Genomic DNA, 18,556 nt, shown 5'->3' on the forward strand with positions numbered 1-18,556 from the left:
GTTGGAAGGAGAAAGGATATAAATCTTAAAATATTGGTTTTAACAAGGCCATTATTCCATATTTTGAAGGAAAAATGTTGTAGTGCTTCCATTTGGCCACGAGAGGGCAGGCACCCGCTGCTGTAGTTCATTCTGCACAATTTTCTCCATCCAACTAAGCAAAATCTAGTGCAACTAACTAACATACTATCTTCTGAACCTTCTTTCCTTGAAATGTATTTAATTGGATTCCAGGAATCTATCCATTAAATTGAGAAAACTGACATTTCTTGTTCTGTTGTTTCTATCACAATTTCCAGTAAAATAGGAAAGTATTCCATGCTTATTTTATTCAAACTCCTAAAAAAAGACTATTTGGGGAAAGGCTAGGCAGAAATAGAGTCACAGGTGTTGACCCCCACTGATTCTTTTGATAGGGACAAGGAATTTGGTTTTTGGACTTCAACTCACATATCTACAAAGGGGAATTATTCAACCTTTCAGTGATGAAGTCAAAACCTTTCATCTAATATTGTATTACTACTATAGGCATTTTTTGTTTTTCAGTTCTTGCATTTAGCTGTTCTATTTAACTCATTTGGCTTTTTATACAGGAATGCCTTTTTAATGTAACAAAGTTAACTCTTTGGGAATGATGTTTATATTTATACATCTCTAAATTTCAGCTGCAAATTAAGTTACTTTTGTGGTTCCTTAAAAGTTGCTATTAGCTTAAAATTCATAATGAAGTAGGACAGCAGTGAAACTCAACTTTAGACTCTTAACACATATTCAGACATTAATCCAACTGTCAACTGTGTGGCCTCTAGCAAGTTATATGACTTTTAATAAAGTCTTTAGTAAAGAACTTTTTAAAAAAGATTTACTTATCTATTTATTTGAGAGAGAGAGCAAAGAAGGAGAGAGAAGCAGACTTCTGATGCAGGGCTTGATCCCAGAACCCTGAGATCATAACCTGAGCCAAAGGCAGACGCTTAACCAACAGAGCCACCCAGGTGCCCCTACTAAAGACCTTTTTGTTTTTTTAAAGAAAAGATTTTATTTATTTGACACAGAGAGAGAGATCACAAGTAGGCAGAGAGGCAGGCAGAGAGAGAGAGGGGAGGAAGCAGGCTCCCCGCGGATCAGAGAGCCCAACGCGGGGCTCGATCACAGGACTCTGGGATCATGACCTGAGCTGAAGGCAGAGGCTTTAACCCACTGAGCCACCCAGGCACCCCAAAGACCTTTAATAATAGCTTAGATTTCTTTGCTTTACAGTGGAGTTGAGTAGGCAGCTGACACTGGCTGCAACGAGGCTGGTGTGTCTTAAACCATCTCACACTCACTGATCTACAGCTGCTTCCGTAAGCACTCTCCATGAGGGAAGGGTCAATTAGAATTTGTACTCACTGGCCGTTGGTTAACACAGTATTTTAAACACCAGTCTGATATATTTGCCATCATAGATTCTCACCAAATTAATAAATAAAATTTCATAAGTAAGTAAATATAATAAATAAATATACAAATAAATAAATACAATAAATAAATAATCATAAGAGACACCTGACAAGTATCAAGCAAAAAAAAAAAAAAAAAAAGGCAGAAACAAAAACTGTTGAGGAGCCCCCGGATTCCTTAGTCTAGCATTCTCTTTGGCCACCCTTTGCTCTCCGCTTTGTCTGGCCCCTGGGGCGAGCAGGTGGGGCATGGTGGGCTGCAGGTTATTTGAGCCACTGCATTTCCCAGCATGCCCCTCTCGCTCTACCATTGCTGTGGGTGCATTGTTCACCCTGACACAGTCTTTGAATTATAGACAAACTGCAGAGCATGGCATACAGATGGGCAGCTTCTGGGCCAAAGGTGGTCTGAAAATGTTATTTGTTTGGACTCAATGATTTCACATTAGGGGATTTCACACACACACACACACACACACACACACACACACAATTTGTTTTCCAGCTTTTCTTGAAGCCTGTTCAATAATAGACTGAAGCTGAGTGGCAGCTGCCCCTTTCCAGGACCTCCCTCTCCAACTCTGACCATGGCCCCACTTTGCTTTATTGTATTAAGTCTGGTCAGCTTTGCTCATTTCCATCCTTCCCATTAACTGCCTATTCATATATACTCTGAGAGACACCTGGCTGGCTCAGTCAGTGGGGCGTGCAACTCTTGATCTCAGGGTTCAAGCCCCGTTCTAGGCTCAGAGATTACTTAAAATAGAATCTTTAAAAACGAAAGACTGTGTGGTGTGAATGGCGCCCTCTGGGGGTTCTGCCGTGTCTTCCACCTTCCTGGAGGCATCTGGGTGTGTGACCCAGGGGGGGTCACATCTGGGTGTTAACTAAAGAAGCATTTCTCCAAAGATTACCTCACAATCCAGCGCCAAACCTTGGTGGTCCCTTTATCCTCAGTTATAAATGTAACATGTTTGCCTGTGTGTTTATTCAACATTTATCTGCTTTAAAAAAAAATCTCTCTGAATTGATACATTATGTCAGTTTCCAGGACCTGCGGCTTTGTCTTGCATAACCTTGATAAGCAGAGATTTATTTTTCCTTCCACTTGACTCAAGTTGATGATTGAACTTGGTTTCCCAAGGGCGTACAGCTACACAGAATGTCTGCAGAACCAGATACAAGGCGAAAATAAGCTTGCTGGATTCATTTTGGACACATTTCCAGCCTGATACTCCCAAGACACCAAGTTTGGTTGCCAAAAAAAGCCACATACTATTGCCTTCGTGAAAGCTGGCTTGCCATCACCTCTTTTTCCCTCCGTCAGAATTTTCTTTTATCCTATCTCTCTTCAGAGGGCTAATTTTAGCCAGCTGCCACATTAGGGAAAAATGTGATTTATCTCCCACATGGTTCCAGAAACCTGCCTGGATATAGATGGGAAAGGTCAGATGCCTGTGGAACAGGAGCCCCTTCCTCCCATCTCCCAGGCAGCTGAGTTTGGTGACTGCAGGCTGGGAGGCTGGGAAGGCTGGGAAGGCTGGGAAGCTTTCTCCTACCTTATTCCATGCAGATAAACAGGCCCAGTGGATGACTCTGCTGATATCCCAGGGTTCTTTCCTATATTCCCTTTACTTCAGTCCATTCTGTGCAATGTGCGTGCATCTCCTTTATGAATTTTGTGTCCAAACATCTATGATATCCCAGTCTTCCCAAGTGCTCCACAAATCCAAATGCCTGCAGGAGTGAGACAGGTGAAGCCGAAATGAGTGAAGAGGGAACCTCCTAAAAGGGACAGAATCCATTCCCTTCTAGCCCAACATGGGGAATGCAGGCTCAACATTGCCGATCTGATTTTTCAAGAAAAGCAAGAAATTCATTTTATTAACATAAAATCTCCTTCATTAAAATCTTTGGCAACCTTGGGGGAGCCAAAGAAAACATTCCCATGCACACTGGTTGGACCCTATGCCTCCAGTCTGCAATTTTTTTTAGGGTTTTATTTATTAAAGTCATCTTTATGCCCAATGTGTGGCTCAGACTCAAAACTCGAGATCAAGAGTTGCATGCTCCTCCGACTGAGCCAGCCAGGTGCCCCCACTTTGCAATTTCTTGGTGAACAAAAAATATGCAATCCTTCCCTTGGGCATAATGCTTCTAGGGAGAATTTTCCTGATGGATGTAACTTAATAATGGAACCAGAGTAGGACTTACCCATCCAAAGAAGCCCCCACCTTTTTTTTCCCCAAAAGGCAGAGTTCTACCACGGTGAGTTGTAGGCTGGCTAATTTCCTCCTTTAGGTTCCTGCCTCCCCAACTTCATTCCCAGCCATGGGTCCCAGGGATCGTCGCTTCCACTTCAATACCACTGGCCACAAGCAGGCCATGGTAGATAAGTAGGGGTGATTTGTTGAATTGAAATAAGTTCTGCCATCACTGGAAGCAGTTTCAGAACTCGTGCTTTAATGATGCTTTTGGGGGACAGAGTAAAAGCCGCTTGTGACAATCATTTTCATCTTACATTTTATAAAAGTATTTTCATATGACCTTCTGCTATCTGTAATCTCATGACACCATATCAGAATGTTGGGCTCCAAATGATTTCTGGCTATTTCATGATATTGTTATTATGTTATATTATATATATATTTTTAATTTACTACCAAGTAGAACATTGGGACAGCCATTGTCAGCCATCCAGTAACCTGGATGGCAAGTCTAAAAAAAGAGTTGAAGGGCATTTCAGAATTGAAATGCATCATTGCAAGGGTATGTGATGACTACTGAGGCAATTATTTTATAAAAACAATGCTTATTCAGCAAACATTCACTAAATGTTTATTCTACATAGGATATAGTGGACTAGCTCCTGGGAAGAATGGAGTGGAGATTTCATAAATTCTGGCACATTTATTATTATTATTCATGGGTAGTATTATACAAACTTAAAAACTTTATTTTATTTTTTTAAAGATTTTATTTATTTATTTGACAGAGATCACATGTAGGCAGAGAGGCAGGCAGAGAGAGAGGAAGGGAAGCAGGATCCCTGCTGAGCAGAGAGCCCGATGTAGGGCTCGATCCCAGGACCCCAGGATCATGACCTGAGCCGAAGGTAGAGGCTTTAACCCACTGAGCCACCCAGGCGCCCCAGACTTTATTTATTTTAGACCCACCTACTCACTCTGTGCCAGGAACTATTCTAAGCACTTTATAACTGTTAACTTACTTGATCCTTTAAACAACCTTACAGTGTACATAATATTATGACACCCAGTATAGACACATCTTCATATATAAAGTTGAGGAAATTGAGGCAGAGAGTTAAGTGACTTGCCCAACACTACACTGCTAACAAGTGGCAAGGCCAGGGGTGCCTGGGTGGTGCAGGACCTTGGACATCTGACTCTTGGTTTCAGGCCAGGTCATGATATCATGGTTGTGAGATTGAGCCCCGCATCTAGCTCTGTACTCAGCACAGAGTCTGCTTGAAATTTTTTCTCCCTGTCCCTCTGCCCCTCCTGATCATGATCCCCCTCCCTTATATAAATAAATAAATAAATAAATAAATCTATCTTTAAAAAATAAATAAATAAATGGCAAGGCCAGATTTTGAACCCAGGTAAGTTTAACTCCAAAATCTGTGCTTGTAACTACTGTACCAGTTAGCTACTGCTGCATAACAAACAACTCCCAAATTCAATGGCTTACAACATCAACAATGACTGACTCTTTTTCATGAGTCATTTGGTTAGCTGGGCAGTTATGCTGATTTGGTCTAGGCTCAGCTCATCTTAGCTGGACTCCCTCATGTGTCTGTGGTCAGCTGGGGCTGGCTGGGCTACGAGATCCTTACCTAGATGACCCGGCTCTCCTCCACATTGTGTCTTGTCCTCCATGGCTGTAGCAGGGGTCTGAGAAAGAGAGGGAATATTCACAAGTGCCTTTTCAATCTTCTGCTTGCAGCAAATTTGGTACTGTCTCATTTGACCAAGGCAAATCACATGGTCATGTCCAGAGTCAGTGTGGGAGGGCACTACAAAAGGGCATGGATATTGAAAGGTGTACAGATCAAGGCTTTTTGATATAATCAACCCACTATAGTCATGACTCAACACCGTGCTGTTTCTACCCTGCTTTCCAGACAGTTTCATTTTGATATTTCAGACCCCAAATGTGTTGTGAAAATGCTAAATCAAATGTAGGCTTGTTGGCTTAGGAAGGTTATAAAAGAACGGTAAAAAAATATGGAAAATGAAAGGATATTTATGATTATAGGCTGATCCTGGGGAAACACCATCAGAAGCTCCAAGTGAAGCCAGGACAACTCCAGCAGAAAACGGAGTGAATCACACTACATCCTTGGCACCCAAACCACCATCCCAGGCTCTCCACAGCCAGCCGGCTCCAGGTAAACACTCTGAAAAGAGAGCTAGACAACATGACTAAGAGCCTCCAGTTTATTTGTGCCATTCAAGGAGATAGCATGAGCAAAGATGCAAGGACGTAGGAGGAGCTCCAGAGTGTGGAATGAATGCATGAATGAATGAATGAATGAATGCCAAGAGAGATTCATTAGTGATCTGGTTCTGATGATAACTTATGAAGCTACCATGAACCATCGCCCAGATCCCCATGTCTGTTTAGTGATATAATAATCTACGTGCTCGCAGGCTTATGAAGGATTATTCATGCAACTTACGAACAGCTATGCTTGACAAGCATCTTCTTAGCTCTACCTCGCTCATTAAGTCTCTGCCAAGAATTCCTTTCCATCTTTCTCCAACTTACTTTTCAATGACTTTGGGTGTCTACCACGTGCTGAGCACTCCGTTCAGCCCTTCAAGTGGATTGACTCATTTCACCCTCATACCAGGGCTGAGTGTAGCTTCTGTCATTGTCCCCAATGGGCAGATGAAGAACTTGGTTTTGAGGTGGAGAAGTACTTCCTGAAAGCCACATAGCTAGTGAAGAGGGAAGTCAGGATGAACACTGTTCCCTGTGATCCCAGTTCTTGCTTTCAGCTCTATTCTTACCAAAGGTCCACTCATGCCTCACTTAGAAAAAACCTTTGATTTCTGTGCAGCTAACATTGACCTTTAATCTAAGACTGCTTTAGGCAATTCTCTCTCCTTTGTATGTCCTCTTTCCCCAGTGGATGGCAGGTTCCCCAGGGCAGGCTTCAGTTTGGTGCTTCCTTTGCACAGACCTGAGGAATAGCATATACTTGATCACTTTTTGTCCAGTGGGTTAATATAAGGTAAATAAAAGGCAGAAGAATTTCCTTCCATGTCTCCTTCCTTCCTCGTACAACTATAGTATAGCAGTGATGAAATACAGATCTTTTATTTGGAAGGGAAAGGGCATTTCTCATGGGAGAGAGTGAGATTTTAAAAAAGAACAAATCACATTTGAATTTGTATCAAATGTGCATGAACTGGGGCCTGTGCTTTTAAGAAGGTTGTTGAGATCAATAATGCTAAGAAGACGATTTTATCATCAGGAGTGATATTTTCAACTAAGATTTTCATATTCCAAATACAAACATTTTGAGTACTTCTGGAATATAAATAAGTCATTTAAATACGTGAGTAAATATAGTCTTGTGCTTTGAAGAGTAAAAAGAAAATTTGGCATTTTAGCACTTGATTTTTTTTAACTTGATATTTTGAAATAATTTGACTTACAGAAGCCTTTTTTAAAAAGGCACAGAATTGTAAAACTGATCTCTTCTTCCCTGGTGTTAACATCTGTCAGAATCATGGTACAGTTATCAGACCTGGAAATTAACGTTGGCACAGTACTTGGAGCTGAACTACAGACCTCATTTGAGCTTCACCTGCTTTCTACTAATGTCTTTTTTTTTTTAAGTAGGCTCCACACCCAGCATGGAACTCAATGTGGGGCTTGAACTCATGACCCTGAGATCAAGAACTGAGCTGAGATTAAGAGTCTGACACTTAGAGGGAGCCACCCAGGCATCCCTCTACTGATGTCTTTTTATTGTTCCAGGTTCCAACCCAAGATCCCACATTGTATTTAACTGTCATGTCTCCTTGGTCTTCTTGAATGTATGACTGTCCTGTCTTTCATGACCTTGACACTTCTGAAGAGCACTGGTCAGTTCTTTTGTGCAGTATCGCTCAGTTTGGGCTTGTCTGATGTTTTCTCATGATTAGAGTGAAGTTTTGCATTTTGGGCACGAATGTTGCAGAGACAATGCCGTCCTTCTCACTACATCATTTTAGGGGTAACTGATGTTAGTATTTCTCATCATCCGCCATGTTTCGATCACTTGGTTAAGGTGGAGTCAGCCAGGTTTTTAAACTGAAAGTTCTCATACCCCTTTATAGATAATAGTTATCTTGGGGGAGATACCTTGAGACTATAAAATATCCTTTTTCTCCTTCAATGTATCTGATCATTTTGGTGTCCAACAGTGGATCTTGCCTGCCTCAATTACTACGGAGTCTGGTCCGCGTTTCATTTTTTTTAAAAGACCACTTGCCATTCCTGATCTTGCCAAAAGGTGGCAGTAGCATTGCTTAAACGGAATTTGTCGACCATACTTTCTACTCAAAGTGGAGGGATGCCCTTTCTGTCTTTAAATGGAGCATATAGACTTGCATTTAATTAGGTTTGCGTCTAAGTAACAAAACGAAGACATTGCTTCCAAGGTTTTTTGTTTGTTTGCTTGTTTTGGGGTGTTTTTTTGCAAGTAATTTTCTCCTACAATTTCTTATCTCTCCATAAAGAGACTTGGACTCAAGGGCCAAACTTAGTTGTTTTACAGGAAGAATACACTTTTTAAAGTTAAAGAAGGCTATTTCTTTTGTCTCTTTATTTCAGGTTCTGTAAAGGCACCTGTGAAAACAGAAGACCTTATTCAGAGTGTCCTAACAGGTAAATGCTGCCCTCTTCCCCAAGGAATTAGGCAGTTGAATATTATACAGCATAAGTACTTAGCGAGAAAGGATGTCCCCTCACCTCTGAAAAATAACATAATTAATATTTCTTCTCTGAAAATACCCACAGATATACAGTCTGAGTTCAAATCACATTATACAATGTCATCATGTCATCATAGAGAAGTAACCATATTTGGCAGATAGGACTCTATTGGTATAAAAATAATGTAATTTCATAAGATATTGATATTAAAATCAAAGGATAGTTTCATACTGGAAATATGACCCAGAGAACGGGAACACACGCCCTCCCAACACGCCAATAATAAGGCGTATTTTAGAAATGCAGAATGTGAGCCATTTGGGGCCACCGAATACAGAGTGTTTAGGAACTGTGATCCCATCAGAAAATAATTTCTATTTGGTTAGTACCTTAAACTAGAAGAACTAAAATTGGTACCTGATTTCTTTACTATAATGATCAGCATGTAGCAGCGTCTTCGAAACGTTTGTAGTATTTGGCCCAATACACAGAAGTAATGCAAACACATGTTGACCAAAAAGCAGAGCTCTTGGTAACAGCCAAAAACTATAAACAACCCAGAAGTCCATAAACAATAGTGTAGATAAATACATTGTGGTATAGTCATAGAGTAAAATACGGTATAGCTGGAGGGATAAATAAACTATGATCGTACACAAAATGGATAAAATTCACATGCACAATGCAGAGGGAAAGAGGCCAGATGAGAGAGCACATTCTTTGTAATTCCAGCTGTATACAGCTAAAAACAGACAAAACGAATTTGTCTGTTAGAAACACGGATTCAGATGATACTTGGGAGGGGACAGGGGATGCAAACCCCAAAAAGAGGATCTCCAGTTTACTGATAATGTTCTGATCTTGATCTGAGAGGTGGTTAGGAAAACCTGTTCACTCTGGGAAAACGTATAAGGGGGTGGATTTATGATTTATGTGCTTTTATGTGTGTATATTTCACCAATATGTAAAATCTGCATCGAATAATTACTTGAGGAATGCATTAAAACATGTTCTTAAAGATTCAATCCCATGGGCAACAGTATATTGTTAACACATAAAATAAGAAACAGAAGTGTATATACAGCATGATTTCAGGGTTATTTTAAAATACATAAATATGTAGACAAAAGGCAGTGGATGTGTACCGTTATTAACACTGACGATCTCTGGGTGGCTTGTTTGTGAGTGATACTTATTACTTTATGTAAATGAACATTCCCGTTATGCTTAAGACCCTATTTAAAGAATAGCCTTTAATCCACAGACTTTAGAAGAAAAGAGTACTTTCTGTGGATTTTTTTTTTTAATCATAGGCTGGAACATCTTGAACCCTCTTGCTAAACTTGCTGTTGCTAGGTGCTCTATACCATTTAATGAAGTGGGATTGGATCTGTTACCCAAAATGTAGCAATTCCTTAGGATTATAAATTCTTAGCATAATAAGTTATTATGCAACCATAATGAGTCCATTTGGGCCTGAGGGAAACCATTAGATAAATGTACCTGATTCTCTTCCTGGCCTCTTTCTCAAAAGAAATCGAATGTCAGGAGAATAGACACATTATAAAAAAAGGGGAGCATGTTTCAACTGCTTAACGACCTTAGCACTGAAGCACGTAAATCATTATTCTGATTTCAGTGTTTATCCACCAGATAGCTCATTTCTCTTCAGGTCTGTCGGTGTTCATGGTATATATTATTTCTGAATCTCAGGACAGATCTAAATATTTATGATACCGTATTTTTGTTCCCAGAAGCAGAAAGTTCAAATGAAAGGATGGAAACAAGGGAACTGTGTACTTAATTTAGGTCCAGACAAATGATAATCCATTGAAGTTAAGACACTGTCCGTTTGAAGGCAACGCACTCTTCATGGATTGCTAAGAAAGAAAAGCACCAACAAGTTGTGATTGTACAAAGTATCTGAATTTTAGAAATGGTCACATACTTTAAAATGAATATTCTAGAATTGATGACATTTGTCAGTAAAACACAGAATGATTTCAGGTCGAGCTCTGTCACATTACATGTGTTCAAAGCACTGGTTAAAATACCACATAGGAATAAGGTATGCTACCATGAACCCTGATGGTTCCTTTGGGCAAATGCCATCAAGGGACCCTCCCTTGCTTCGGGTCTTTATCCTGGAACACTGTTGTGATAAATCCAAACTTACAGGGTCTGGGCTGTGAAGAGTACCCCTTGGAGACGGTGCTGTTATGTGTGATTTGTTAAGCCTCAACAAACACATTGCCAGAAACTGTGTTCAATACTTCGCATGAGTCTTTCATTTCATCATCACAAAGCCCTAACAGGTAGTAGGATTATTGAGGTCCTTAAAGTGGATCCTGTTGGTGCCCATCCCTTTCCCATGCTCCAGCTGTGGTACTGCTAACAGCTCACAGCTTCCCCTTCTCTTGGCAATTGCCCTCAGTCCAAAAGAAGATTCCTCACCAGGAGGTTATACCTTCCCTCCCTGATTTTCTCAATTTGCAAAAGGCTAGCATTCTTACCTCAAGGTGAGACCCAGGCAGAAGCCAGGCTCCTGCTGAGACCACACCATTGCTCACCTCCTTCCCTTTCCCCCCATCTGCTGCGCTCCCCTCTTCCCTCTGAGCCTCTCTCAAGTAAATCACATACACCGGAATCCCCCCTCTCAGGCTTTGTTTCTGGGGAAGCCAAACTTCCCCAAAAAATTATGAGTGAAGAAATTGGGTCTTTGGGAACTTCGGTGATGGAACCTCTGAGGTTAGCAAGTTCAAGAGCCAGACTGGAACCCAGATGCATTTGACATCCAAGCACTGCTTGGAAGTTCCAGTTGGCTGGGATCAAACCAGTATTGCCCGGGAAGCAGGTTGCGACTCCTCCTGACATCTGGGTTTGCTGTCCGTCCACGTCTGTTAGCTTTTATACTCATTTGTTGCAGAAGTGGAAGCCCAGACCATCGAAGAGCTAAAGCAGCAGAAATCCTTTGTGAAACTTCAAAAGAAGCACTACAAAGAAATGAAAGACCTGGTTAAAAGACACCACAAGAAAACCACTGACCTTATCAAAGAACACACTACAAAATATAATGAGATTCAGAACGACTACTTGAGAAGGAGGGCAGCTTTGGAAAAGACAGCCAAAAAGGATAGTAAGAAAAAGTAAGTTGAGTGAGTATTTCTGAGTTCTTTCATAGTATGAAGGAAAAGAGTCCTTCACATGGATTTTCGATATTTTTAGACCATATTTTGGATATGGGGCAAGAAGGAAGGCCACCTCAGCTCAGTTTTGCTTGTGGACTAAATTTCTTTATTTGCCTACCTCCTAAGAACAGATATGCAGGAAGTCCTATCCTTGGGTTCAGGCCTGTGGGCCCAATACCAGTGGGCTGACTTCCCATGTTACAGCTGCCAAACTGACAGGTATGCAATTTTGCCATGTTCTAGAACCTAGTTGAAGAGGTGACTTGCTGTAGAAAAGAGAAGTTTCAACTACCCTTTGCTGCCTTTGCTGAAACCCACAAAGCCTTGTACAAGTAGCCCTTGTTTGGGTCTAGGGATCCCCATAGCCCCATGTACCCAGACCTTGACAGGGAGAAGCATCCCTCACATATTCATTCAACCCACATTTGTTGAGTGCCTACTGTGTGCGCTGGGGACACAGAAGTGACCATGACTTATGCAGTTATCACCCATAAGTAGCTAGCATGGCAAAGCAGGGAACTATGTGATCCTGCAAGCCACCTGCCATTGAGCTGAGTCAAATAGGCTCTACGCCATCCTTTCTTTCACTTCCTTAAGGAATAATCTTATCTTGATGCCAGGTTAGAGACAGATGCAAGACAATTTCAGATCCATACATAGGATGTATGATTGAATATGTGCTTAACTTAAAGACACAATCAAAGCCCAATACTTGGGTTTTAAAAAGCAACAACATCACCATTTCTTAGAACTAGAATAGTCTTAGAAGCCATCAAGGTGAACTGCTCCTACTTCTTCAAGGAGAAAGCCAAAAAGCCCAAGACATTTACACATTACACAATTACAGTTACACAAACGGTTCCAGCAAAATTGGCCTAAAACTTCTCCTAAATTTCTGTTGTAGGGATGTATATATGGGGTCCTTTGTTTATTTGCACATTTGTTTACTTGGAGGTCATATCCTGAAAACTTCTAATAGAGTATGGAAGTAACTCATCATAGAAGACATATGTAAAAATCCTATGAAAATAGAAAAAGAGAAGCAACACACATACACACAGTCTGAGTGGCTACCAGTTATCCAGACCCACTGTCCAGTATGGCAGTCACTAGCCACTTATGGCTTTCGAGCCCTTGAGAAGTGGCTCATGGAAATGGAAATGTGCTGTTTAAGTCTAAAATACATACCAAATTTCAAAGACTCCATTTAATATATATATATGTATATATATATACATATATATATGTATATATATATACATATATATATGTATATATATATACATATATATGTATAAAAGAGCTCATATTTTTATATTGACTTATATTGATTTTATTTTAATTACATGTTGAGATGATAGTATTTTAGGTGTACGAGGCTGTACAAAATGTGTTATTAAAATTAATTTCACTCATTTCTTTTTACTTTTCAAGTTAGCCACTAAAAATTCTAAATCACATATGTGGGAAAAATCAAATACGTGACCCATGCTGTATTTCTACTTGACAGTATCAACCATTTAATGTCATTTCTGACCTTGAAATGCTGAATTTTATCTCTTAGCCTCTGAGAAAAGGGAGTAGGGGTTAGACAATTCTCCTTATCTGATTAAAGCAAACTTGCTTGTTTTTCTAAGAGAGACAAACATTTTCCTGGAATTAAATTACAGAAGAATTCATCTCATGGATCTTATACAGGCAATAGTAGGCAACAGGGGATAATGTCTGCAATGCTGTTTTTACAGAAGATGCAGAAACACTGTTCCCTTGGTTATTTTTTATACTTTTCTTAAAAAAATTAAGAAAAATCCCTAAGATACATCAAAAGAAACTTCTCTGTAAGAGTCAAAGCATTGAGGTCTGATTATGTCCGTCTCTCTCCCATCACCTTTGAGACACATTAAAATCCTGAAAATACCTCAGAGTAATAAATGATAATATCGTCCATTTCCATGTGTCCTACAAAAAGTAAGACCATAAATTTTAAGGGATCACACCCTATGTTTTAGCACAATAAGTTAGTGAGAATTGCTATGATTTATTTCCACATGGCCCCTAATCTTCTCGATATCTGTGTAATTTTCTGGCTATGAACAACTCAAAGAAAGTCACCCTGCACAGTGTAAGCACACAATACATATTTTTCAATGAACTCATGCATCCTCCTTTCTCTTGTAACCTAAGCGTTTGGAGGAAAGCGCCATTTTGGGTAGAGCTATCCATGAAGTTGGTATATCCCCCCCAAAGAAACTTATTTGATAATGTATCTTTTCTTTAAAAGATGTCAAGAAACAGAACATCAGGCGGGGGGAGGGTTTGCCAGCAAGCGGGGTCTGCACGTGCTCTCTGTTTTCTATCTATATCACCCGGATGCACAATTCAGCTGCTCTTCAACTCCCCTGACAGACTCCAATCGATGTTGAGTGTAGTGAAGTCGTTACAGGACATAAGTAGCTGAGAATCACATTACACATGTCTTGTTAAAAAAAATAATAATAATAAAAAATAAAAGCCTTAAAAGATCCTTATTAGGGATTGTTTTTCCCAAGGTAGGGTGGATTATCATTCTCTCCACCGCTACCACAGGGTCCCCAGCCTCCTGGTTTTCCTTCTCAGCCCCAACATGAAATCTCCCAGTGTCATCCACTCTCTGTGTTTGGAGACCCTCCACTGGTAAGCTTGTCCTTGGGGTATCAACCTCTATCTCAAGTGGTTTATTAAAACATTTATTTCCCAACACATCCTCTGTCTAGGAGAAACTGTGATGTACAACCTTCCCTTCACTTTGTTATGCCCTGCATGGTTTGTGACTCAAGATCTGTGCCTCTTGCAGATCAGATCCCAGCAGTCCTGACCATGGTTCATCAACGATTGAACAAGATCTTGCTGCCCTAGATGCTGAAATGACCCAAAAGTTAATAGACTTGAAAGACAAACAACAGCAACAGCTGCTTAATCTTCGACAAGAGCAGTATTATAGTGAAAAATATCAGAAGCGAGAACATATTAAACTGGTAAGCCCAAGAAACACAATTGTGTTTGTATAGCTGGGGACCCTCTTTTCTATAGAAAGCTGTTGATGTTCTTCGATAACTTTAAAGAGAGACAGCGGGGGCTCCTGGGTGGTTCAGTTAGTTGGGTGGCTGCCTTCAGCTCAGGTCACGATCCAGGAGACCCAAGATTGAGCCCCGTGTTGGGCTCCCTGCTCAGCGGGGAGTCTGCTTGTCCCTGTCCCCCTATAACTCCTCCCCCCACTGCTCGTGTTCTCTCTCTCCCTCACTCACTCTCTCTCAAATAAATAAGTAAAATATTAAAAATAAATAAATAAATAAATAAAGAGAGACAGTGGCAGGTCTGGCTGGCACCTTCCTTTGGCTTCCTTAGCCAATAATCTTACCTTGATGTCAGGTTATAGAGCGAGGTAAGATGCATTTCTCAGATCTGTAGTGTGACATGATTTAATGCGTTCTTCACTTGAAAGCACAATCAAAACCCAGTCCTTGGGCTTTATAAAACAATGAAATAATTTCTTAGAATTTGAAACTGTGTCCCCCACACTAATATTTTCCAAGCTCCACTGCCCCCAGCGTCTTCACCAAGCTCCCCTCTGATCCCCGATGATGCTATTTTACTGTTTTTATTTTTCACTAACTTATTTTGGGGTTATAGTTTTGGGGAGGGAGAATCTTTGAACTCCCACAAGGAATTAAAAAAAAAAACATGCTTATTTTGGTTCAAGAAAATTAAGAACATGCAACTAATAAATGTTCGCTATTTTTGGTGTCAGCAGGCCTAGCAGGCATTAAACAATACAGTGGTCAGTTTTGTCCTCCGGAATGTTTTCTCAAAGGCTGTGACATTCTCTCCACTGTTGTTGATGCCTTGACACATAGTACGGTTGTGACAAATATTTGGTGACAGATTAAATGAATCAAATGATCAAGTAGCCTTAAAAACAAGCTTGTGCCCCGAACAACACCAATGAGTAAGTTAATAGAAATGAAAAGCATGTAGCCAGAGTTTGTATGAGTTTTTATGGTTCTGCTTTGGAGTCAGGTGGATGGAGTTAGGTGATTCAATATCCTGCTGTTGACCTAGTCTGGTGGTCCAGTGATAATATGCAAACAAGCAGGTCAAAGTCAGGTGAGGAGTGTATCAATATCGGATTCCACTTGGCCGGTTAGTCTCAACTTCGCATGCATCAGAATCACTTGGAAGGCTTGTTAAAACACAGATTGTTGGTCCTTGCCCCAAATTTCTAGCTCATCAGGCCTCTTGAAGAGCTGGTGATAGATGTTTTGGGTTCCTGGACCACACTTTGAGGACCGCTGCCTGATTCCTAGGTGTCTGGCTTGAGGATTTATTTTTAACAAGCTCCGCCTGATTTGGGGCAGGGGTGGGGGGGCACTGCCTTGTCTGTGAACTTCTGAAATAAGCTCTGAGCCATGATGGAATGGTAGGTCAGGGGTCAGGTTCAGTGTAAGGAAGGGATTGCCTGACAGGCCAGAGAAAGTCAAAGTAAATCTTAGTGAGAAATAATGGCCACCTGATTTTTTCCAGTACCTCATCCCTAGTACTCCAGAAAGCAACAACAATGATAAAAATTAAAATAATAACCATGTATTGCGCATTCACCATAGGGGCCCTACCTGTGTTAACCATTTACAGAAATTGTCCAATTTAATCCTGACAACAACCACCCCTGGAGTTTATTGTCAACCACCCATGGAGTATTACTGTCAGCATCTTTTGCAATTAAAAAAAAAAAAAAACCAAAAAAACACAAAAACAAAAACAGAGCAATTCACAACTAGAAAGGGATGAAGTTGGGATTTGAACCTTGGTCCCCTGACTCTAGAGATCCTGCTTTCTAACCATTGTGCAGATAGCTCTGGTAATTCAGATCTCAGGCCAAGCTTATCATAATGACCTCATATCGACTATTACAGGACGTGCACAGCCAACGCCTTCATTGCAATGCCTAGGATACTGTTCTCTCTCTCTCTTTCTCTTCAACAACCTTATTATCCATGCCAGGTATCAGCACAATTTTAGAACATTTTATCACATCAAAAATAAACCCTCATTCATTCATTCATTAAACAAATACATATTAGATACCTACTCGGTAAATATTTTCAAATAGAAGAGGATAAAAATGACAATCCCAGCCTTTATGGAGACTACATTCTAGATGAGGGGTCAGACTATGAACAAAATAATTTCGTAAGGGACACCTGGGTGGCTCAGTCAGTTAAACGTTTGCCTTTGGCTCAGGTCGTGGTCTTGGGGTTCTGGGGTCCGACCCTGAATCAGGCTCCCTGCTCAGCAGAGTGTCTGCTTCTACCTCTCTCAATGCCCCCTCCTCCCATGGCTCGTTTTCTCTCTCTCTCTCTAACAAATCTTTTTCAAAAGTTCGTAACATATATAGTATGTCAGGTGGTCCTAACTGTCAGGAGGAAAATCAATGAGAAATGGGGATATAGGGAGGGAGGGTGAAGGGAAGGTTGAGGAGCATGCTTTGAAATTTCAAATTGAATGAACAGGGAAGGACTCATGGAGAGGCAGCAGCTGAAGTGAAGGACTGACTTCTACAAACATGGGCAAGATTTTGTTCAGCACAAGGATTAGCAAATGCAAAGATTCTGGGTGAGGGTTGGAGCTGTGTGCTGGGGGACCCGCAGTCTGGCTCTTAGACTGTCGGAGATGGGACTTCCGGGGCTGGGGACAGATCTCATAGAGTTGTAGACCTCTTGTGTTTCAACTTTCATGTGACGTTGATGCCACTGGAAGGTTTTGCCTGGAGGAGCCACATGACCTGAAGTAACCTTTCCGAGGATCATTCTTCTAGTGCCTGGTGAAGAGTAGGGCCCCAGGAAAGGGCCGTCCCAGAGGAGAGTTCAGATGAATGGTGACCCCAGGGTTTAGAAGCCCTGGGGTTCTCTGGCAGGTGACTGCAGTTGACAAACAGATGACTATTACTAGGAGGACTAGGCAATCTGGATCTGAGGTTGCCCCAGATTTCCAGCCCCTGGCCAGATTCCCTTCCCCAAGGAGAGAGAAGGGGTAATTCAGAATAAGAGGAAAACTCGATTGTCATGGGAGAGTCCCAAACCAAGAATTCAGAGTGTGGATGAAAACAGAAGCCCAGACGGGCCAGAAGGGTCTTTCAGGGAGCAGGGGGTGGTTCAAATGGGCGCAGCAATCACAGGGAAGAGCTGCACCCGGTCACAGTCAGTGGAGGAACACCTCAGCATGAGGCCCCACATCGGATCCCAGCGGAGGAGGTCACAGAGAGTGGCCCAGCAGGTTTTCCCCTGGAGGGGAAGGTGGACTGGGAATGAAGGAAGACCAAGCTGAGCTTCTAAGTAGAAAATCACACCCCTGTAGAGACACTGGGGCAGGAGAAGTCATGAAACTCCCCCTGGTGGGGAAGGGGGTGGGTGGCAGTCCCACCACAGATGTTTCTACTCACTTCTCTCTAGGAAGGAATGAGTGCATCCATAACAATAGTTTTGGGGTGCCTGGGTAGCTCCATCCGTTGAGCATCTGCCTTTAGTTCAGGTCATGAGCCCGGGATCCCAGGATCGAATCCCCCACTGGGCGCCTTTGCTCAGTGGGGAGTCTGCTCCCTCTTCCTCTGCCTGCCGCTCCACCTGCACGGGTTCTCACTCACTTGCTCTCTCAAACGAATAAATAAAATCTTAAAAAAAAAAAAAATTTTTTTTTAAGAATTCTTTAGAAAAACATACATACATGTCCAAGCCGGTCTGGCCCTTTCAGGCCGAAAATACTCAAAATACTCACCCCGTCACCTTTGTGATTATGGATTTGGGTTTCAGATGAAATCCTGATGCCTTTGAACACAGTTGCATTCTTTTGTTAAGAAGGCTGAAACACCTAAGATTTAGAACCACACAAAGTTTGTTTTATGGCCGTGTAGAGGCATCTACAATTTCTACCACGTGCCCTTAG

At 41.4% G+C, this 18,556-nt stretch overlaps 1 protein-coding gene across 2 annotated transcripts in view; it reads left to right on the forward strand.

Moving 5' to 3' along the window:
* The window catches only part of PLCB1 (phospholipase C beta 1), a 673,983-nt gene that overhangs the window by 555,780 nt on the left and 99,647 nt on the right, over nt 1-18,556 (forward strand). For both annotated transcript variants that reach the window (XM_032859164.1, XM_032859165.1), the window contains exons 24-27: nt 5,721-5,853; nt 8,292-8,345; nt 11,320-11,539; nt 14,415-14,595. In XM_032859164.1, the coding sequence (XP_032715055.1) occupies nt 5,721-5,853; nt 8,292-8,345; nt 11,320-11,539; nt 14,415-14,595 (588 nt within the window). The remainder of the gene's footprint in view (nt 1-5,720; nt 5,854-8,291; nt 8,346-11,319; nt 11,540-14,414; nt 14,596-18,556) is intronic.

This window comes from Lontra canadensis, unplaced genomic scaffold (genome assembly GCF_010015895.1).
Source record: "Lontra canadensis isolate GAN:19392208 unplaced genomic scaffold, GSC_riverotter_1.0 scaffold16, whole genome shotgun sequence".
Taxonomy (NCBI): Eukaryota; Metazoa; Chordata; class Mammalia; order Carnivora; family Mustelidae; genus Lontra; species Lontra canadensis.